This window comes from Gambusia affinis, linkage group LG14 (genome assembly GCF_019740435.1).
Source record: "Gambusia affinis linkage group LG14, SWU_Gaff_1.0, whole genome shotgun sequence".
Taxonomy (NCBI): Eukaryota; Metazoa; Chordata; class Actinopteri; order Cyprinodontiformes; family Poeciliidae; genus Gambusia; species Gambusia affinis.
In genome coordinates this window covers 10,924,928-10,948,637 of record NC_057881.1, presented here as the reverse complement: position 1 = coordinate 10,948,637, position 23,710 = coordinate 10,924,928, and the positions used below count along the sequence as shown (strand labels likewise).

At 38.2% G+C, this 23,710-nt stretch overlaps 1 protein-coding gene across 15 annotated transcripts in view; it reads right to left on the bottom strand.

The window, feature by feature from the left end:
- Nucleotides 1–1,335: 1,335 nt before the first annotated feature.
- Nucleotides 1,336–23,710, bottom strand: part of ptk2aa (protein tyrosine kinase 2aa) — a 73,098-nt gene continuing 50,723 nt past the window's right edge. For 4 of the 15 annotated variants that reach the window (XM_044138870.1, XM_044138871.1, XM_044138860.1 and 1 more), the window contains 23 exons: nt 23,611–23,655; nt 22,565–22,582; nt 20,290–20,346; nt 19,415–19,435; nt 16,945–17,042; nt 15,875–15,959; nt 15,702–15,802; nt 15,469–15,584; nt 14,656–14,756; nt 14,286–14,375; nt 13,752–13,956; nt 12,592–12,703; nt 12,419–12,493; nt 10,922–11,026; nt 9,764–9,868; nt 7,299–7,361; nt 6,816–6,855; nt 5,682–5,779; nt 5,307–5,315; nt 4,130–4,285; nt 3,961–4,041; nt 2,809–2,894; nt 1,336–2,708 (listed from right to left, as the gene is read on the bottom strand). In XM_044138870.1, the coding sequence (XP_043994805.1) occupies nt 2,582–2,708; nt 2,809–2,894; nt 3,961–4,041; nt 4,130–4,285; nt 5,307–5,315; nt 5,682–5,779; nt 6,816–6,855; nt 7,299–7,361; nt 9,764–9,868; nt 10,922–11,026; nt 12,419–12,493; nt 12,592–12,703; nt 13,752–13,956; nt 14,286–14,375; nt 14,656–14,756; nt 15,469–15,584; nt 15,702–15,802; nt 15,875–15,959; nt 16,945–17,042; nt 19,415–19,435; nt 20,290–20,346; nt 22,565–22,582; nt 23,611–23,655 (1,994 nt within the window). In that variant the 3' untranslated portion in view covers nt 1,336–2,581. The remainder of the gene's footprint in view (nt 2,709–2,808; nt 2,895–3,960; nt 4,042–4,129; nt 4,286–5,306; nt 5,316–5,681; nt 5,780–6,815; nt 6,856–7,298; nt 7,362–9,763; nt 9,869–10,921; nt 11,027–12,418; nt 12,494–12,591; nt 12,704–13,751; nt 13,957–14,285; nt 14,376–14,655; nt 14,757–15,468; nt 15,585–15,701; nt 15,803–15,874; nt 15,960–16,944; nt 17,043–19,414; nt 19,436–20,289; nt 20,347–22,564; nt 22,583–23,610; nt 23,656–23,710) is intronic. The other 11 variants (XM_044138862.1, XM_044138864.1, XM_044138863.1 and 8 more) reach the window with 11 other exon arrangements.

The window sequence follows — 23,710 nt, the reverse complement described above, 5'->3', positions numbered from 1 at the left end:
CAAATACATGTTTGGTTGTTCGAAACTTTTTGAGACACCATCCAGAACTTACCTTCAGCCTTGGAGGTGCTTTGCCAATGTTGCATGGTGTACCAGAACGTGCAAAAAGTAAAAATACGTTCAGTATCAAAACGATAATGGAGTTTTATAAAATCATTTCAAGTAAATTTAAACTATTGCATAAGCCCATGCACATACTAAATGGAGAATGCACCTGCTTGGTAACGTCTCAACCAGGGCGCTGCAGTTTTTCTCCATTCTTCCATTCAAAACAGCACAAGCTGAGTCAGCCAGTAATTTGAATGACTTATGTTCCTCTCTTCGTCTGCAAGTCTTCAAAGACTGACTGATGAGAATCAGTTCTGGAGTATGAAACCGCCAGCATCAGGCTTCACTGTACAGATAGTGTGTTTGATTACCAAAAATGTTAATTTTGTCCCTTAACATCTTCTTAGAATCTCCCACCTTTTGGGTGAATTGTAGATGAAGACATTTAAGAGTTGTTTGACCAAAAAACAATTAAATACTTTAAACTGTTATTTCATTTAAACAAACATTCTTTTCTTTACGATTATCTGCATCAGCAATACAGTAATCTTACATACCCCACAAGAACCTTCACAGAAGAAGGAATGATCATCTGGGTTTGTTTGACTGCCATGGGACAAGGTAAGGCATTTCTTTTCCAAGAATAAAATATTGCCATCCGCCAAGGTACATCTTGTAGCAGCAATTCATCAATTCGTAGCCACTTTGGGGTCGTTAATTTCTGCTTTTTGGGACTGATTGCCCAACGTAAATTTTGATAATCTCCTCAGAGTTTACTGTGAAATCTTTGGGTTACATGATTCCAAAAAGTTGCTTAAAGCCATTGCAGTTTGATTAGAGCCTTATTTCATAAGAATCAGCTCATCCAGCACAGTCAGAGCCAATAGGGAAAAATAATGACTTTTCTCTCAATTTATGACAAAACTGAACTACCAAGAAAACTACAGCATGTGATTACAAAATAGTTCGTATTCTGGTACAAAATAGAAGTAAGAAGGTTTTGTTGTTAGCTCGAAAAACAGTTATGAATTGGCAAAGGCAAAGCTGACTTGGACATTTTGTAGTTGCTGAGTCCAACTCAAACTGGCTTACGACCGACTGCAACGATCCAAAACACAGCAGCAAGTGTGCAACAAAGTGGTATGATGGCCCAGTCAAAGCTCAGACCTAACCTCAATTGAAATGCTTTGACAAGCGCTAAATGTGGTTTCAATAAATTAAACAAATGGTGTTCTGATGGTTGAGCTGCAAAATGAAGAGAACTGACAATGCTTCTTGATAATAATAATAATAATAATAATAATAATAATAGTGTTTTATTTGCTTAGTTTAGCAACTATACAAGTGTCTCCTTCCTGAGAAAACTGCTCAGCACAGGTGAGAGGGAAGAAATGAGGAAGGAGGAACTAAAGAACTGGAAAGGTAACAGAGAAATAAAGATGCAAAACAAGAGAAAGAGACAAAAACAACTCTTGCGTGGAGAGGGAGAGAAACAGCACAACCATGAGGGGATTTTCTTTTTACAACATCGTATTTTTAGTTACGCTCTCTAGCCAGTTATAATAATAATGATTCATGTTGAGAAAAGCAGTTTTTCCAAAACTGGAAACATTTCTGCTACATAAAAAAAAACAAAAAAACGGTATTTTATTGATTTAACGATGCATACTTCATGTTAGTGAGAGGACTGTAGATCATTTTAGTCTGTTTGAAATTCTTAACATCATCAAGGCTTGAAAATGACGCGGCCCTAGTCAGTCAAATCGCAAACATGTGGTTCAGGAAGTCCTGAAGTCTCTTCTCTGTTTGTCCCCTCCGCTCTGCCCTCAGTCTTCTCTCTCCATGTTTCCTTACAGTTCATAACTCAGATTTATGTTAAATATAAACCTTTTTTGTATATTAATATTTATGTTAAGTTAAACAGTGTAAGGTAGCAGTTTTCGATTTTTTTCCGCTAAGAAAAAAAACAAAAACTGTTGCTGTAAAAAAGAAAAACAAACCATCTGTCATGCCACCTGAGATAAAGTGATCTTTAGAGGCGGGGGGAATGAGATGTTATGACTTTAGTGGGCAGCTCTACTGTAAATAATTACTCATATATTGTTCAAAGGGAAGACTGGAGATCTAACGGACATACTGCAATGATCAAGGCAGATGACAACAACAATATAGTTACAAAAGCACATTTAAAATATTATAAAACATCTTCATTGTCCTTTTCAACATGGCTTCAGTTTCACTTTTTTTGTGACGTCCTTCAAATCCTTTGTTTTTCTCTGTATTCGTAAGTTTTCTGATCGGTGATAGTGTTTCTCTGGATACACGAGCAAACAATGTAGAAAATACTAAAATGGACCAAAATGCAAGTGTTTCCAGAAAGAAGGGAAGCGGTGGATGTTTTTCAGAGGAGAAAATGAGGGCTGATTGTTTCAGTCATGTCACACATCTGTCCCTTGTTTTCATCTATCCATCGCAGACATCCAACAAACAGTCCGGGTACGGATCTGCTGGCCCCCACAGCCTGGATCCAGGACTACTGTGGGCGGATCTGGCTGATCATCTTGAGTCGTGATTGGTCGATGACGTCCAGCAGGTTCTTGGCATCGACCGCCAGAGCGTGAGCTGCCATTAGCATCTGTTTCTTGTAGTCCTTTTGTAAACTGCGCAGAACAAACACAAACTTATATGATTTGACTCCACGTAAAATGATAAAAAAAACATCTTGAATGAGTGAAACCTTTGCACCGCGCTGGCCCTCACCTCGTCATGACGTATTGTTGTGCCAGCTTCATCTTTGATATTAACTCGGCCAAGTCAGAATTCAGCAGCTTTTGGGCCATTTCAATCTGTTGGAGCGCAAAGTGCACAGACGTAAGTAGCAGGAATGGCCTGCCTGCTCAAACAGCCTTAAAATATGAATCCAATTTGAGCTTGTAAACATTTGGTGACATAACAGCCAGAAACTTCGATATATTTTTGGGGGGGGGTTTCAGTAGAAGTCCTACTGAACAGGAAACTTCCGCTCAAGTCTTTAGCAACCTCACTTGGATTTTCTTTATGAACTGCCTGTATTTTAGCTCTCACACCTTTACTTAATTCCTTGATCTGATTGAAATGTATTCAGATTATCAATCGTTATAAACTACCCCTCTCATCTGGGTAACAATTTAATTCCAATTGAGCTAAATCCTATCAGAATATTCTGAATAGCGAATAGTTTTATTCCGATCGGTTGTATATTCCAATTATTTATGTCCATGTAAATGTGGAAGGTTAGTCTTCTGACACGTGTATTGATTTGCATGAAAGCCAAACATTTTATTTTTTGTCATCTAGTAGTTTTGGACTTGTGCTTTTTTAAGGTTCAGAATTTAGTTTTATAACTTAAACCTGCTTTTAACCTCTCCACAACTTTCTCCCTGAAATTGTGTTGGTTGGTCTTCATGATGCTGTTTGGTCAATAAGGTTCTCTGACAAACATCAGAAACGTGTACAGAACAGCTGGAATTATGCTGAAATTAAACGACACATATCTGGACTCATTTACTAATAAAGTGACTTCTGAAAGTGCTGGACTCATTTATGAGCGTCAATGTAAAAGGGGTTGAATTCACATACATTCCAAACTTTTTTTTTTATTATTTATGGAACATTTCCAAATATCTTCAAGTCTGTGACTGAAAGGTGAGAAAGTTTAGAAAAAGCTCAAACACTTTTCAAAAGAGAAGGTTTTTCTAGTTAATCTCACTCATGAACGACCTAGATCTGGTGGTAACCTAGATATGGTTACCACCATATCTAGGTCGTAACCATAATTTGACTCCACGTAAAATAAAAACCATATCTAGGTTACGACCTAGTTATGGTTACGAAGCACAATGGTAACTTTGAGCTTCGTCTCTGGGCGGATACCTCTCTGTGTGTGCTGGCTGGCAGCACAGGAATCGTTTCATCCACCGTTGCCAGGAGAGTCCTCAGAGCCAGACCAACATCCTGCCAAAGCAAACATGCGCATTCGATGGATTTCACTTTCGAATGTTTTATTTAAGCTAAACTGACCGTGTCAATAGCCGGTCATTACCTTGACCATGGGGACGTACTCCTCTGGCGCAGCAGGCTGGATCCTGTTGGACATTTCAATCACGGCTTTAACCAGCCCCGTCACATTCTCATACACTTTGTCGTTCGAGCGGTCCAAGTTGGCAGTGGGGGGTGGGCTGATCTCCTGGGGATGGAGCTGGAACAGTTGGTCACACCAGGAGCACGGATTCATCAACATGTTAGCAAATAGATTAAGTTAGTTTTTCTTGCAGATACTTTTCTGAAATTAGATGCTCTAAGAAGAAAGAGCTAAATGTTTAAAACACCAGCAGCTTTCGACTGCTATGGTCAGAGTACGTGACTGCAGTACAGGAGGCTCAACACTGGATGGCAGTGCGTGCAAATGCGTTAAAAAAAATATATATTTAACATGCTCTAAATGTGATGACTAGATGGAATTTCTACAAAGTGAAAAGTACATGAGGTGTTAATTCGGACCAGTTCAGGTGACACAACCTGCAATTAAGTGATTTTTACACTTGCATTCTAAATATTATATTAAAAAGACAGAAAATCTGAAAATCTTTAAAGTGGGAAGCACCAATAATCAGCCAATACTTGGGTTTTCAGTGCAGATAATTCAATATCAAAGCCACTTGATGGACACAAAAAAATACCTAGGTGGTACCCTTCTCTAAAACAGTTACGCATTATCAATAGAAAACAAATAGTTTTGTTAAAACTAAACATATTTTTTTAAGTAAATACATTTGTTATATAAATGGCCAGGACTGAAAATGACAGATTTAGCACATTTTCCTTTTTCCACAAAATCTTAGTCTAAAAAAAATTAGACAAAAAGAGTGAAATTTGCGAAAGTGAGAAGGTGAAAAATAAGGATTTCCTCCACCTATCACAAAAAAAGGTCTCTTCTTTGGAAACACTTACACCTCAGAAATGAGAAACAATTTTAATCTTGGCTTCACGGAAATCAGCAATCCAATGCTAATGGTGCTAAAATGATTAGCATCTCACACCGCTTCAAAGGTTTTAATGAAAATCGGATTCAATGTTCTCTGTCCTGCTCTTTCAATTTGCCTCTGGTGTAGAAATCACTATCAATAACACATGTTAGGAATGGAGGTGATGGTAACTATCAGCTAACTAACTCTAGCATGGTAACACACACGCAGACACACACACATAGATCTGCTTACCCTCCACGGCTATGGGCAGTTATGAAGGTGTGTTTGAGTGCAGAGAAGTTGGAAGGGATTGTAGAGTGAATGGTGCGAAAAACAAAATAAGCAAGTAGTTGTGTGATTCAAGGAGTGAAAGGATGCGGAGGAACATGTGACAAGAAAAAAAGATGAGAGAGATGAGCAGAAAAAGGTTTGAAGAGAAGGAAAAGAGTTAAGAGAGAAAAAGGAAAGCACATTAGAGGCAAAGCCAACCAAAGGTAAGCTTGACAAGGCAAAGCATAATGTCAAGTACTTACACAAAAAAGCTTCAATTAATTCTGATGGAAAAAAGAATATCATCTGGTTCTTATTTTTCCCCCAAACGTCCAATTATTTTGCGTCCATGCGTACCTTGACTCCGTCGTTGTAGCTGTCCACTGGGCTCAGATTGGCCAGGTTGGTGAGGGGAGCTCCAGGGCGGGGCGGCTTCTTGGGAGGGGCTACATGCTCTGCAGAAACACAGCCTCAGTCTTACTTATCGCATTTACATATTTCAAAATATCCCACAGCTTAAACTGCCTGTCTTAACAAAGAAATCTGCATAATGTGCAGCACAAGTATTTATCTGTAAAGAATTGTGGTAACACTTTTTTTACGTAAGACTGACATGACACTGTTATAAACATGACATCACACCTGCCAGGAAGATGAAGAAGTTTTCATGAATGTTTACGGATATTGTCAAAAAGTGTCATTTGGTAAATAATGACACTGTTAATGCAGAGTTCCATTAAAACTTGCATTAAAAGTCCATTAATAGTGTCATTATTTTCTGGATAATTTTGCACTTTAACAGATTCTCTGGCTTTTTTACATATTTGTATTTCATCTTGGTTTATGTTGAATTCCTCTTTACGGTCTAGCTTAAGTGATTCAGTTCATTCATGCATCCATCTATGAGTGCGTGAACTTACTTCTTATGCATTCGTCCAATTTTTGATTCCAGCATTCATTCAGTCTTTCAATTTTGCAAAAATAAATTCATCCATACATGCAAGTGACATCCAGCCATTCTTTAAAATCTGAAACCATCTAATAATTCCATCATTCCTTTATTTACCCATTCATTCATTCATTTGTTCATTCATTCATTCATTCATTCATTCGTTAATTCACTAATGTACTCATGCAGGTATAGACTCATTATTCCATCCATATATTCACTGATTCATTCATTCATTCATTCATTCATTCTACAACACTTTTTCATGCACCATTCATTAAATCATTCCAGATTAATTCATCCACACATTTCTTGACTTGATTTGACATGGAGGATTTTGAGGAAACAATAATTAACAATAATGTACTCAGATGAAAAAGGGATCATGATTTAAAGAAGATTTTTTATAATAAAGGGTATATAAAAAGCCATAATGATGTTGTATCCAACAGATTTTGTTATTTCACACCAAATTTAGAGCAGGTTTGACTTTATGCTCATGAATCAGAATGTTTCAGACTGGAATGAATCTTTTTATGTACCTGGTTTCCCGACAGGCTGGTAGATATGTTGACTTCCTCCCTGTTCAGACACACACACACACACACGCACACACACGCACACAAACACACACACACACACACACAGAGCTTAGTGTTAGGAAACAGTTTCATGTTTCTAACAGAGCCAGCTTTAATTTAGGAAGCTTATTACTTTTCAATTGAAACAAGACATTCGAAGAGCATATTCAGAGTTATCATAAACACGCCGTCCTTCTGGATTTAGCGTTCCCATGGTGCTCTGTGGTTAGGCGGCTGGTATGTAGGCAGTGCCCTTCGCAGCACACAGACAAAAATACTTTCTCTGCTTGCCCTGCTGTCTGTTTTCTCTGTTTGCCATGAATGAAAGCATTCCCTCTGTTTTCCTCACTTCTCTCTTTCTCCGCATCACCCGTTTGACCTGTTGCTCTATTAATAACAGCGCAGACTTCCGTAGCTTTCATGCAGAAAATGTTTTTGACTGACCGGAGCCTGCAAAGTGCCGTCTTCTCTGTCGATGCTGCCTCTGCTGTTCCTGGACTCTGGTTTCTGCAGAAAGAAACACTCAAACTGAGCATGCACTTACTAAAACAGCAGAAATAATGCATCGCTTTACAAATTTCAACAATTAAAAAAAAAAAAAAGCAAGCACACTGCTTTTATGTCTTTTTTTATTATTATTTAATGGTGCACACATTTAGATATTCTGATCAGTAATCTTGAAACGAGAAACAATCCAAACCAAGCAGCAGAAAGCAGCATATCTCAACAGGTAGCTGCAAACCGAGTGCAATGTCAGAGTTATGAGATCCAGTAACGACGGCGGCTACAGCATCTCTTATTTCCAAAATAAAATCTGTGGTCAGAGAGACAGGCTCCTCTTCTCTCTGCCTCAGTACCGTTTTGGTGAAGCACGCCTTGAAGAGATGCATCCTGACAGAACACAGCGTGAAGAAGACGGGCGACCGAACGAAGAGGCCATCGAAAGAAGAGTCGGGATGGGAACAAAAAGTGTCAGAGAAAGAAGGATGATGAAGAAGAAGAAAAAAGTAAAACACAAGAGGGGTTGGAAGACAGAGAAAATAAATGAAGAGAGAAAGAAAAACTGAGTCAGAGGGGAAAGAAGAGACGGAGAAAGTTTTTGGGTTTTTTTCTTTCCAGAGAATGAAAAGTTCCACTGAAACGCAGAGACAAAATCCTGGAAAAGAAACAATCCAACTGCATTACTCTCTTTCTCTCCTTCAGATGTTCCTCCCTCACTCCCTCCCACTCTTTCCATCCCCCTGAATCTCCCTCATTCCTCCCTCTGCGCTGCTGCTGCCAATCCCACTTCCTTCCTCCCTCCCTCTGTCCTCCTCTCACACTTTATGTGACTCTTTGCATTTCTGCTTTTCACTCTCTGTTCTTCCTTGGGTCACTTTCGCCACATATTCTTTACTTTTACATCAAACATTGTTATTCCATAAGATCAAAAATCCACAGCCAGCATCCCAATCCATATGAACAATTATAAAACAATCACTCCATAGACACACCTGGTAAATTGAGGTAAATACCTTAAAATAAACATTTTCCAGACTTAAAAAAAAAAAATAATCCAATCTTTAGTTTCAGTAAATCTATTCTGTTTGGGAAAAATAACCTACTTCGAGGAATATTTTTTCAACATTAGCATAAATATTACTGAAGGATTTTATAGTTTGTACTTCAATCAACTTAACGTAGTTGAAAAGCGTCATTTATCAGCCCAGCCTCTCTATTTAATTAGGCTTGAAATTTGATGCAACACACTGAGCCTCTGTTCAAAATGGGAAAAATAAGAGAACGTGCCCTTCAAATAAGGCAGCACATCCCTACACAGGTTCAGATCCACAGTCAGGACACAAAAGCAAGGAAAGAAGAACTCAACAAATGGATGTAGGACAGAAAACAAGGACGCAAGAAACACATTGAGATCTTAATGCAACGTTTTTATTTGTTTTAGCACAAATTAAACGGCATCGGAAAGCTAATCCCATTTGTTTCTAAATAAATCATGCAAATGGAATGAAGTCCAAATTAAATTTCAGACTGGCCCAGTGAAAATAATCCAAAGTTAATGTACGTTAAAAAAAAAAAAAAAAAAAAAAAAAAAAAAAGAGTCTGCTCTCCGCTGTTGGGTTTGTGGTTTAGTTATGAGGAGGTTAACGGTCGGTGTTTTCTGGATACGTTAAGACTTGAGACAGACAGAAGACGAGCCTTCCTCCCAACATGTGAAGGATAAAAACAAGCTTTCCCAAAGTTTTGACCTGCTCTGAGCGGCACAATACATTTAATTGAGACATGAAGAGCAGGTCAAATACATGTGAAGTTAGAGTGAAAAATGAAAGACGGAGGGAAAGGACACGAGCCTTCTGTCATTCAGGTCCACATCTGGCTGAAAACCCAAAGGCCAGCCAATCAAATCAAGAGAAGAAATGAGGAGAGTAGAAAAACAGAGCTGTTAAAAGATCGCTTTTTGGCTACTTTTCGGATGGTTTTACTGTCTGATGAGATAAATCAAACCTGCACAGCAGAGCCAGGTTAGCGATCTGAAAAAGATATTTTGGAGCTCTACTGGCAAAAACAACCGGCACAAATCTCTGCACATAAAATGGATCCTTATTTTTTTGGTTTTGGTTTGCTTCTGAATCTTTCTGGTCGATTCTTTTGCCAACGAATATCACATTTTGTGATCACAACAAGCTTTTAATTCGTATGTAATAGGCCAACACAAGTGTCTGCAACTTTTGGATGAATTTCTTCTCCAACACACACGAATCCAGAGGCTGAGTTTCCTCCTTGGCATGTTAGTCTGGTTTTCAGCCCTTCATTTGATCCAGGTGTGTCGGAGCAGAGATGCATCCACAAGTTGCAGGCCGTCAAGGACCGGAGTCTGGTCTAGAGACCGCTTTTTGTGTGAGTTTCATTACCATGTGGCTCTCCTCCTGCTCCAGCCACCGCTGGTCTTCCTCCATCTCCTGCTGCTGCTTTATCAGCGTCTCCTCCATCAGAGCCTGGTTCACATCCAGTCTCTCCTGAAGAACAACAAGACCAGAAAACCAGAAAAAAAAAAAGAAGACATGGTCAGCTTTTCTTTCACAGGTAGCAACTGAAAAGGGCAGAAAGCTGAATCGCATCTAAAATGAACAAAGAGCAGCGTCTACTGCGGTGTTCCAAAAGGGCATTTAATATTCCGACATAAAATGGAGATTTAAGCTAAGGTAAAACTATCTTCCGATTTAAGCAACTTTTATAGAATCATATTATATGTAAGTGTTCAATTAATGCTCATGCTAAAAGCAATACTGTAATGCAGACCTTAGAACTGTGTAAGACCAAGATATCTGCATGTTTCAGCAAGTCAGATTTAAGACTTTTAAAACGGATTTCAATCTTTTTGCCCAGATTTAAAGCCAATTTAATTCCACCTTGAATAAAATTTAAGACCTAATAAACTCTAAATACAGGGGGCAGCAGGGGAATCCTGCTACAATCCAGCATAATTTAATTTAATTTCCCTTTGGGATTAATAAAGTATTCTTGAATTAAATAGAATAACAAAAAATTTGAAATTTCTGGGGTCTTTTTGTGACCATTGGCAGCGGTTTTGTGTTTCTCTACAGCCTTAACCCTCATAGCACCAACCTTACTTCTTATTTATTTTACATTTTTGTACAAAATGTGCATTGGTGAAAACGAATGTCGTTCAACCAACTGAACATAAATTTGCAGTTATCCACGATAGACACAAGCTAGCAATCTAGAAGGGTATCTTAGCAGCTGGTTAGCGGTAGCTTCAAGTGCCTCAAGTCACAGAAAACAAAAAGTCCCACATTTAATAAAAAACAAAATAGTTTTAAGACGAAATGTAAGATCAGGGATCAACACATTCCATAAATAAACACATTTATTTATTTGTTTTAATTAAATGTCTTTAATTAATTTAAAATTAATTAAAGACATTTAAAGGCCTTAATTTTTAGTTCCATGAATTTAAGATTTTTTAAGGATACTCTGAAGACTGAAAAATAAAACAAACCAATGGCTTCTGTGGCTACTAATAGAGGACATAAGCAGCTCAATTTTACCTCCATATTTGGGTTCCACAGTGTTGCATGTTCAGGTCTGAGCTGATTCCACGAGTCAGGAGGGGAATAGCTGCCTCCTACTCCTCCAACACCACCAGGCGACGGCTAGAGGCAGGAAGAGACAGGAAATGTTTTGCTTTATTGTGTGAATAATGCTCTCATTTAGGCATAAAGAAACTCAGCATTAGCAGTCATCTGTCCACTGCTGGCTCAGAAGGAGTGGTTGCTGTTGCGTTAATGGATGAAATCAGCTGGGGTTTCTGCACGTTTTTGTTCTTCCATTGCTAAAAAATAAATAAATTGGGCAATAAGTTCATGTTTTTTGGTGACTGGAAAACAAGCCGTTTCTAAGACTAGCCCGTTACCCAGCAACCCTAGCTGAGGTCCAGCACATTTGTCCAGCTGGTTTTACTGCTGTATTCGCTGTATAATGGCTGCTGGACAAGACAAGTGTTTTGTTGTTGACATACCATCCCCGAAACTACTTGCTGTATTCTTGTTGGTTGTGCAGGAGGCTCTATTAATGCTTTTCAAAGACGTATGCTTGTGAAATTGTGCATATCTTTGCAGCCATTTTCACGTGTAAACGCTGGGTTTGGAGGGCGTGGCCAACCACAGCTTATTTGGATTTAAAGTGATAAGACGCCCTAAAACAGCTCAATTTGGAAGGAGCTTAATATAGGCAGAACTGGAGCAGACAAAAATCTTATTATCTAAGAACGATTTATTTAAATGTAATAAACAAGTTTTATGTAGCACAAAGACCTATCCTAATCTGTTTAAGGAATTATAATAAGTCACCTTTAAAACAATTGAAGTCTGTGGACTTGTATGTAACTAAGTATATACTCAGATTCTTTATAAAAATAAGATTGAGAGTTGTTTTTTTGCCATAGAGACAAAACGGCGGTTTTGATTTGTGTCTGCGTGGCCATGTGTGAGCAGCTTTTAGCACAACAGGAAATGCCTTCAGTCTGCTCCGTTCACGAGGAGAGGATTGAGAGAACTCATTGCTCTCCTCTGTCTCTCTTTGTTTTGACCCATGCAGCGCAGAGTCACACTGATCTGTGTCAATCCAGGACTAACAGCCCCTCAGCCAGACACCTTCACACCTCTACAGTATGTATGTAAACTGATGTGCCTTTTTCTCAGAAACTGTTGCAGGTAAATAAATCCCTGCATTTATTTGTGTGCCTCTGATAACTGTCATATGCTTAAATTTGATAATATACATAAGTGATTTATGTAGTGAAGGTTCAGAAAAAGAAAAAGAAATGTTCAAAGCTCATGTTATGCTATTAAAGTGTAGCAAAGAACAGCTTCTTGGGGTCACCAAATTTCCATAACAACAGTCTTTTGAGAGCTTTGCACACATTTTAAGTTGCAAAGCACAACAGAAGATAAACAGTGATAATTTAAGAGATTTGTGTCCAATTCAAGCAGCATTGAATTACTTATTAAAATTGTTCTTTTTAGTGTGATCCTGGTTTGGTTTACCTGGAAGGGATTGTGTTGCGAGGTGGAAAAGAAGCTTCCACTGATGCGAGGACTGGGATAGCCTGGTCGACTGGGCTAAAGACAGAAAGAAAGTTTGTCATCATGTTGAAATGCCCCATAGAAACAAGAAGTAGCAGAAGAGAGAAAAAAAAGGTGTGTCAGTGAAGTCTTACTTTAGGTGGAGCTTCATCTGAACCTCCAGAGTCCCAGGAAACGGTGACCTGCCTCCTCATCTCCTCCCTCAGTCTCTCCTCTTGTATACCCTTCTCCTCCTCCAGTATAGCGCTGCAAAAATCATAAGAATAATAACAGCACACATATTTATTTATTTGATTTATTCCTACAGTTCAAACCAACTCAGCCTGCTTACATTTATTTATTAATTAATTACACAAAACATACAGCTGGTTCCAGATAAATACTAAAAGACTCGATCAAAAGGCTGAAACATAAAAACTGCCCTCACCTCTAGGGTTGTGACTGCATTTTCTGAATGACTCACACGCATTTGCAATGATGCATTTTTGCAGTTGATAAAAATGTAAGTTGTTGTTCATTAAAATTGAAATCTAGAGACCTGCTTGCAAAAGCTCCGAGGTCGGCAACAGCAGCAAAAAGTCAATATTAAGACAAAGGCTGAAATTAAAGAACAATTAATTAATCACACCCAGACATTTAATAGTACAGGGAAAGTTGTTTACAATTTGGATAATCTACTGAGAGATTTTTGAATCCAGGTATTTTTGGAAAAGTGGGTAACAATACAAAACCTCCATCCTGAACCTCCCCTAAATAAATCTGACATGCATCTAATTTATGGACAAAAATGATTGTGGTCTGGGTCAGAATTGAAGAAAACTATTTGCTCTAGGTCTCATGGGACAAAAAGGTCAGATTTGGGCCTCTTTCAACTACACTGTGAACCAAATAAAAGTAAGTAAAAAAAATTTAAACCACGCCACAGGGAGGCGCCATTTCCACCTGAACTGAGAGTCCAGAAGAAGAGAAGAATCCACTCCACCAAAATAACTGTTACGACATATTACAAAAGTATAAAAGTAACAACTTTAAATAAAACTGGACTAAAAGTGAAAGAACGTATCTTAAAATAAATTGTTTGCCTCCTGAGTTTGTGAGGAACTTGATGGCGTCACCATCCTTGGTTGTTTCTAGGAAACTAGAAACAAACTAATTTCTAGTTTGTTTCTAGAAAAAGAACCAAATTGGTTAACATGAGGCACCTGAAAACTAGAATTCATTGGTCAAATTTAAACCTGCTATACTGGAAAAAGAGCTTTATTCCCTGCAAGCTTCACACACTAAAACATGTCACCTGAGTTGTGTTTTGAGTTCAGTGAAGCGTGGCCTCTTGCTGGGGTCGTACGACCAACATTTGGTCATCAGGCTGTAGAGGGTGGGTGGACACTGGGGAGGCATGGCCAGCCGCTCCCCGTTTTCTATCCTGCCAATCACGTCGTTGTTCTTCACCCCCTGGAAGGGCTTGATGCCGTACATTAAAATCTCCCACATACACACTCCTGCAGGGGAAAACACAGAGAGGGGGAGCAGTTTTTAGTATGTAACCTCATCTAAAATGTGTTTTTAGAGGCGCAATCATAATTGGAACACGTGAGAAATGCAACTAAACTCTTTAAAAATACAGGAACTATTCAAAATGTTGCTCCAACTTTCTGTTACACTCATTGTATGAACACTGCTTTAGATTTAAAGAAAAACTGCTACTTAAATTACAAAAGGTGAATAAAAAGAACAAAGTAAGGTAAAAAAGGAAGTATTATGTGAAAGAAATAGGAAAGAGAAAGGCAAATCTTTGAGCAAAATTGTCAGTAATATCAGACGAACCCACCAAACATCCAAACGTCACTAGCAGAGGTGAATCTCCTGAAGTTGATCGATTCTGGTGCCATCCATTTAATAGGAAGTTTACCTTTAGAAGCTGAGACACAAACATTGGATCATTAATCAGTACAGCGCGAAGGTTTCGGAACCTCACATACACAGATTCAATGATGATGTCGGTTAAAAGAGGAACTGCAGTTCCCTAATGTCACCACTAGATGGAAGAAAAGTACAAGCAAAAGAAAAGTTCCTCTAACTAGCAGCACAGACTGATCTCAGCTCTTCTGTGCTTAGTGGAGCAACTAAAACATCTAATGTGATGGTACAATAAAAACGTTAATGAATTTCCCTCTCATTATGGTTGGACATGCCATTACCTTTGTAGTAAGAGCTGTCCTCCATGTATCGAGACAGACCAAAGTCTCCGAGCATCACGCAGTCCACAGACGAGACCAACACATTACGTGCTGCAATGTCTCTATAACACACAACATCTGCGTTTAGCTTTGAATCCTCAAATTAGAAACATTACACTCTTTAATATGATGATCTGCAAGGGAAATTTAAGATTTATTATAAATGACATTGTGATTATGATTTAAGATCTGACTGAATAAGTAACTTATGTTTATAACTTTTTTTCAACAATTATATTTGACTGGTGACTTTTTATTATTTTAGAAAAAAATTGACATCTTACAACAGAAAATGTTAGGTAGAGCACAAAATTGTTTATTAATAAGAAACATTTTTTGCATTCTCCTTAATTTTATAGTGAATCGGAGGAACACATCTATCAAGTAACTTCTATACAAAAGCAAACTTTGTTGAACACAAATCTCCTAGGCTGGCTGAAACAACCCTAAATCTGGTTTTTATTGCTAAGAATAGCATATTTTTATTTACTTCTTGTTTTAATCAAACCCAAAAGACTTTTCAAACTAGATGCCCGTCTTTTAATGAGTCAAGATGCAAAAATCCTTTTTAATTATGGACCTTCCATGATTTAAAATATAAATATAGATGGCTTTGTTTTCTTAGTTTAATGTTGAGAAAAAAAAACACAAAGAAAAAATAAGCCCACTGTCGTTTTATGTGATATTAGTTCATCAAGAAGTAAAATACTTTATTTAACCAAATTACATTTTGGCAAAAAGTGTATATGTTAGTGCAGAAGTTGATGGCTGTACCTGTGCACAAAGCGTTTGCTCTCCAGGTAGGCCAGCGCTGTACTGAGCTGGTAGGAAAACAGAATGAGGGTGGCCAAGTCCAGGCTGTACTTCTTCACCTGAAGGAACGACCGCAGCTACACACAGACAAGCGCAGAGAGAAGCATAAACGCACATTTATGCAAACCTCCATCCTAACGGATGAAGGAGGAAAATGCGACAAAGCGCTCTTAAACACGCAGCCTGCGTCGCACCTCTCCGAGCGTGCAGAGCTCCATGATGATCCACACCGGGTTCTCTGTGATCACGCCGATCAGTTTAACGATGTGAGGGTGGTCGAACTGACGCATCGTTACTGGAAAAGAAAGAGAGTGAGCACTTCTGAAAGGAAACAGGGAGGACACAAAGAAACACAAAGCGGTGTTACAGGCTTCTTGAAGGAACTTCTCTCTGACGCTGTCTGTGGTGCAGTTTTTGCAGGTTTTGATGGCAACAGGTAGAGGCAGCTTGTCCTGAGGAACGCACAGAACACCAGATAGCAGATTGAAATACATGAGCGTCACTTCACAATTGTGTAGGCATTGATGGATTATGAACTACAATGCCTGATTAATTGAGGTTGTGGGAAATATTTTATATTTGAGAAAAGAGAACCCAAACTGCACAATGATTGCAAAAAGCACATAAAAAGTAGAAATCTGCTTGTAAAACACAGCAGATCCTTTAAAGTTGTAAATGAAAATTGAGGTGAAGAGGAAGAAATTGTTTTAGCTTTACTTGTACATCAAAAATAAAGATGACTTTTTTGGCATTCAATACACATGATAGAAAGATTTTTGATTTTAAGTATGTGTATAATGAGCAGGACGGACACACGGACAGACAGACCCCTTATCGTCTGGAATATTGTATTAATTTTCTGGTGGAATAATCACACAATAAACAGCTGATGTTTAAGTTTGAATTTATTATGGATTGTATCTAACAAGGGCTGCACAAATTGGAGAAAGTGACACACTTTTTGCATCCATAAACAAAATCCTAGCATCACTGGAAAAAAACAAACAAAATGGGTCAAAGTTTCAAACATTTGGCAGTTAATCTGAAATGATGTTGAAGAACTCAGAGGTAGTCCTTCATCTTTATTATTCCACCTCGTGGAATCAGAAACAGATTCTTTCTGGCATCTTCTATTTGATAAAATTCCTCCTTGGTGGTTCCTGGATCATCATTCTAACTAAATCACCTGAGCAGGAATAGTTTTGTTTAAAGGTTCAACTCGAACACAGGTGGATTTTCCAAATAGGCCAAGAAACTCAAACTAGCTTTGAAGTCGCTAAAGGAGACTAACATTAAGCTTCAATAATGTAGTCGTTTATTTTTGCTTCCCCCTCTTCGAACTATTGTTCATGTAGTTCAAAGAAAGATCGACGTGTTTTTAAGGATATTAGTGTTTATTCAACCCATTTCCATTTGTGTGTGTACATTTCAACATACCGGGCAGTTGTAGACTCCTTGGTGAACGTCACCAAACTGACCCTCTCCGATGCAGCGACCCAACTCTATTCTGTCTCTCTGGATCTCATAATCCCGTGCTGAGAGGGGAACATGACAAAAAAAAAAAGGTCAGACCTGAATAACCAATAAAAGGCTATCACATTTAAAATGAACAACTTTCCCAGTAGTATGAAATGATGAAACCTTTCTGTTGCCCTCGGAGGTAAAACGTACCCACTGGTTATAATCAACAAACGTTTTGCCACGTCTCCTGACTCTTTTACCATAAATGCAAACTCTGTTCACATCACAGACTGAGGAAATCTCAAACAAATGTTCTAAAACATGCAAACAAAACCACCTTCATCATCATTAGAAATTCTTCATGCAGAGTAGATATCACCCTGGGAGTGCTCCGAAGTGAAAGCATTTTGAAAGAAAACTCAAATGTAATTTTCATACAGACTGATGGACTGTAGTCTGGTCTCTGTCTACATTATAAGTCAACATGCACCACTCCATTCTGGAAAGTTTTAAAGGTTTGAGACTAAAACCATAATCCTCGACATTTGAACTAAAATTGACATTTTAGTTCTGCTTCTGTAAAGGTCAAGTTGTCAGGGGGACAGAAGAAAACTTAACAATCAGAATTTCCCCTTTGGGGATCAATAAAGTATTCATCATCATCATCATCATCTTCTATTTGATAAAATTCCTCCTTGGTGGTTCCTGGATCATCATTCTAACTAAATCAACTCGAACACAGCTGGATGTTCCAAATAGGCCAAAATACATTCCTTCTTAAAAGATTTACAGCAATTAATCCATACTGCAATTACATCACTTCTGAAGTCTGAAGAGACTTGATGTTCTGTGATTTTGAAGCAGGATCTGAGCTGTTTTTCATGGAAACCTAGTGACTCCTGTTTTTCATGGAGTCACTAGGTTTCATTGAGAAACCTAGTGACTAAATTCAGTCAGATCGCCTCCAAAAACACAAGAAACAAACTCAGTTTAAAACAACACCTGGTCAGCTCGCTCCTTCCCCAATCAATACCACCATGTTACCCAAAAAGCCCACTTTGTACCCACATACCAACCAGTTCATACCCACTGACTGAAACTTAGAGTGTCTGTACATTTTGATATACACTCTATTTTTCAGGGGTCAAACTCAATGCAATAACTGACCGAATCTATTTTAAATTTCAGTGAAATGTTTCAAATGAAATTACAGAAAACACAGATGTTTTTTTTTTTTTTTGCAACGAGCCATGTCTGTAATTTGTACTGAGTGAGAGAGCAAGACTCCAAGCAGGTAACAGGAAGGCTGGGCAAAGAACAGAATCCTGATGCATTTAGCATCATAGCAGTTTTAGAAAATCTCAGAGTTAAGGGAAGAATCTATTTTCTCTAGTAAATGCATATGTGACAGTTTTTTTCTAACACTAACCAAACTAACTATTAACATGAGATAATAAAGCCAATTAATTAGCAAACAAGATTCCAGCAGTTATTTCGCTACAAATTTTCAGATTTTTGCTGACTCAATTTTTTATATTGGTTTCTTTTTAAAAACTTACAGACATTTTGAGTACAATGTGTTATCTCTAAACCAGCTTGAATCGTAGTCAGAAGGTTTCACAAATGATTAAACATACAATTTTTTTAAATTTTTTTTTGATCTTATATCGGCTTCATTTAAAAATTTACAGCTCTTGCAAAAAAAAAAAAAGGAAAGTGATATCCTAGACTAGACCTTAAAGCATTTTATGAATTTTGGCATCTTTATTAAATTCTTTAAAATACTATGATTTCTTTGGCAGTTTGGAGCCAGTTAAAGAACCCCAGTCCAGTTCAACTTGACATTTATAGTTTGGAAAAAGTATCAGCTAAAGATTCGTATTAGCCCATCAAAATTTTACAAAAATCAGAGAAGAGACCAGCCTGTTGATGAGCATAAAATATGACAGATTAAGGTCCCTGACAAAACTAAGGTAGCTTTTAGCAACCTCCAACTGGTGGATGTTACTATAATCAGGCTATCTAATTTCCAGACTATTGAAAAATCTTTTTAAAGCAGGTACAAAATGTGCCCAAAGTGGGTCTGAACTGACACATGGCTGGTGCACATCCCACAAGTTGTACCTGATAACTTCAGGTAGGAAACATGCAAAACCCAAACTGGCGAAGGGTGGAAATGACCAGAACCCGCATAAAACATATAAAATGCTATTTTCCAGGCTCCAACTGTGGAAAAAGAAATATTGAGAGTGATTCCCCGACAAATGCACTATTTCAGCATCAATACATTTTAGTGGCTTCAATAAGCAATACAAAAATCTGAAAAAGCAGCACACTTTTAACACCCATTTGGTCTAACTGTATGATGAAGCTAATAGGGCCTGGAAAAAGAAAACACTACAAACGCATTTCATTGGGATATTATGAGAGAGGTGGGTGGTTTTACCTTCAACTACTCCATAGCTCACTGTGTTGGCGGTGGGAAAAAAAAAGAGGAAGAAAGACAGATGAAGAGACAGGGGGGAGAGCCAGACTGCTACGTAAAGGTTAAAATAAGCTCAGAAAACACACACACTTCTTATATCTGACATTTGGTCAATAAGCATACAAAATACAGCTGCAGACTGGTTAAAAAAGCTGGACAGCTTTACACATATCGTAACTTTAGCCATTTTAGCTGACGGTTTGACATGAAAACGTATACAAACTCAGCAAAGGAGTCGGAAAATATGCTACATATCTAGAGAAATGCTGATTAGAGGAAGTAACCAAAAAAGAAACTAAAGAAGAAGAAAAAACAAAAAACAAAGGAAGATAAATATAGGAAGACAGAAGAACGCAGTCTAGTTTTAAAGATACCCATGCAATTAAATACATAAGTACTTGTACTGGCCAAGACATCCACTTTAAAAGATATTTGAGCCTAGAGCTCCAGCAGCGGTTACAAACAGAAATACAGCCAAGCACACCAACGTATTGAGGGTTTTTATGGACATCTGAATGGATCTGTCACATGTCTCCAGGAACCACATCTGTAGTCTATGATTTCTAACCTCCAACTAATGTCTTTGCTGTTAATAGAAATCGGAAAAACCGGCCTAAATTCTACAGCGGCGCTCTGACCGAATGTGGTTTATAGCAACTTATTATGTTGTTGTGAGCGCGCTTCATGGAAATGACTCACACAGCGTTCTGATTATTAGGCTGCAAAACGAAATGGAAGGATTTGACAGATGCACAAATGTAGCATTAGTTTGAAGACGAAACATTTCTTCAGCTGATAGACATCAAGCAAAGAAGATGGAAAAAGAAAAAACTTACTTGAGGGCATGGTGTACGTATCCTCTTCATCAACTATCTCTGCATAGTCGTCGGTCTCTGCAAGGTTAGAAATAGGAGAATATAAGAATACTACAACTGGCATATATTACGACTCACAAAACAAAAAGAAAGCGTAAAAGTGAAGCAAGTCCGGCTTAAAGTAACACCCTCGTTTCTCCTCTCCCAGCTGAGCATGTGTTGTGAATAACTATCTGTTTGAGAGCAGCTGGATAGCAGGGAGTTACTGAGGTGGAGCAGGAGCAGGAGGAGGAGGAGTAGAGCGAAAGAAGGAAAAAAAAGAAAGAAATGAGGGAGAAACTCAACAGAGAGCTAAAACAGTTGGGGGGAAAAATGAAGTAGGATGAAATCAGTGACAAATAAGGCAGATAAGACAAGATAGGAAGAGGAAGGGAGAGGATAAGAGCAAAGCCAGCAGGGAAAAGGGAGGCAAAAGATGGGCAGAGTCAGCCTAACCAGATGGTGGTGTTTAAAATAAAATCAGTGTGCAGACTCAGCTGTTGGAAACTAGAGTCGAACATCTGCTGTCCTGAACGTTCTCACAGTTCTGCTTGGGATTTATCAGGCTCAGTGGGAGTCAGACTAATTTATGTGAAATCAGCTCGATGTGGCTGATTTCTGTCTCGAAGAATCTCAGAAAGATCAACGTGAAATAACAACTAGAGGTCTGTCAAATGAGGCAGGCCAGGCAGAACAAGCAACACAATGAGGAATGGCTCATTCAGATGCAACAAAAACTTCAGTAAGCATGTTTCTAAGCTACAGCTGTTTTACATGAGAGCAGGGTTTTATATCAATGATTAATTTATTTTGTACATATTTAGAGGAACCCCTGGTAAAACAAAAAGGGTAAAAAGCGTTTGATCTGGTGAATAGGTTGGACTTTATCTTGCTACTGCAACAGGGAGTTATGGACTCACCTGAGCGACACAGCGGTTTCTATTTTAAACCGCTGATGTTGCTGCAGTTTAAATCTGCAATTAATAACAAAAAAAAAGAGGGAAAAAAAAGTCTAAAGAATGAAGTGAATTACAAAAATGATTCAACATACAAATTCTAGCCTCATAAGTTTGTGTAGCTATGTTCCAATAGTCTGCATGGACCACTACATTTCTTTCACCATTTGTCAGGACATAATTGATGAGAATAAATAAAGGATAAGAAAGTACAACTAGATAAATTATTTATGTCAAATAGACATGTAAGCAAATTGATATTCATCTATTGCCTCCATCTGCTCATTCAAAATCCACCTCAGTTTTCTTGCTGTCTTTCTAAGATGTCTGAAAGCCGAGTTGGTGAGTGGGTGTGATGTGGAGGAGGAGCTTATTCATCTAAGCTCACTAGAGACAATATAAATGATCACTGATGAACGTCAAATTAGAGCAACTAGCTTGTAAAAAGAAATATAAACAATATTCAAACACGTTTTAGCAATGCTTTTTATTTATCTCAGTTTTTCCAAACGTTTTTCTTTCTAATCTATGTCAAGCCAAAGATTTGTACTTTATTGCATAGTTTTCAACCTGAACTAAACACTTGGTTTTGTTTTTAGCAAAATGTTTTTTTTTTCATTGAGCTGACTGCTGCTTAGTCTTACTCAGTAGGAGACGCATTCTAAGCAGAGATGAACATTTCTCTTCAGTCCGTTTCAGCTTGGAGGAGAGGAAATTAACATGTTTCTGCATCTAAGTGTGTATGATTTAGCCAGCTCCTTATAGCCAGGAATGCACCAACGTTTTAATCCTGCAAACCTCTCCCTCCTCTGGCCCTTATGTACACGCAAATGTAAATGTTCAAGACTGTAAATTTTGCTTTGTGTGTGGCTGTCTGAGTGTCTGTTTCTTGAGAGAAAGGGAAACCTTAACGGAGCAATTGTGGGTTTACTAATTCTGCTTTTTGTGGGTTTCTTTGGTTTAAAGCAGACATCTTTATACTCTACAGATTTTTAAAAAATCAGATATTAGAACTGATTATGCTGCTCTACACAACATGAAAATTTGATTATGCAGTAGGTGATAACTTAACTTTGAATTCTATTGTCTTTTTTTTGTCCCTACTTTGCTTAAACCACAGTAAATTTACATAAAAGCGCACACAGCTTTTGTTAAAAATGTAGGAATGTAAGCATCACGTCAAGCCGCACACCAAAATACACACGCTGCCCTTTCCCTGCAGGGTGCAGCCAGTGTGCAGCCGGGGCCGGACAAGAAAGAAAGAACGGCACAGAGATTGATAAACAACAGTGTAACTTTACCGTCCCCGCTAAGGTCTTCTGCGAGGTCCAGGAGAGCATGCAGGAAATGGGACAGAAGAGGAGAGGTGGCAGCAGGACGGAAGACAGAGAAGCCGAGAGAAGAGAAGACAAAAAAAAACAAAAAAAACAGAGAGGTTAGAGCATGACAAGTCAAAGACTGTACAAGCAGCTAGTTAGAACTGTTTTCTGGAAAATGAGAGCTGACTTTCAGTAATGCACTGTGGTTAGTAAGAAACACTCTCCAAAGCAGGACAAAGGTCAGGGGAAAGCAGGACAAATCAGATTTCATTCAATGCAATACAAATATGTGGACACGGACAGTGTGTATCTTTCAGTTTTAGCTAATTATCATTCATTAGAAGTATACAGTCAAAATGGGTTTTCAGTAGAGTCCCTCTACTTTAGCTAAGCACATTTCTCCTTTTTCTGCACTGATAACAGTTTATAGGTCAAGTCTTGACTGCAGTGACCCACTGTTACTTTCTCAGGTCTTTGAGTTTCTCACAATTTGTTTTTGTTCACTTGCTATTTTAGGTTTGGCCACACTTTCTTGATGGGATTAAAATCTGATGAGATGCTAAACCATGTACCCAACGTTTTATTGCTCGCTCTAAAAACCTGGTCGTTATACAAGTGTGTCAAGAAGAATGGCATTGCTGAAAGAAACCTTGATACGAAGTTTTCCATCAGCAATGTGTGTCATTTCTCCAAAACCCATGTAGGGCACGCAGCAAACATGTGGCAGAAGATGCCCAACATTTAACTTTACGACCTAAACTCAAGACGGTACATGGAGTGGAAATCTGACATTAAACCTAAACACACCATGCCCACACTGAGACTTGGTGTTGGCAGCATGATGGTGTTGGGATGCTTATAATTAGCAGGGATCAGAACTTATAAACTGAGCAAAATACAGGAAGAAAACTGGGTTTAGATGTATTTTTGTGTTAAAATGGCCCAATGAAAGTTCAGATTTTCATAGAATTAAGTAACTGTCCCAAGATGTGAAAAATTATGATTTCTTCTATTCTAATCTGACTAACCTTGAACTATTTTTTCCAAGACAATGAGTCTCCAGCAATAGGTTTCTAGAAGAGAAATACCAAAAAGGATCGATCTGGAATTGCAGTGAAAGGTGTTTCT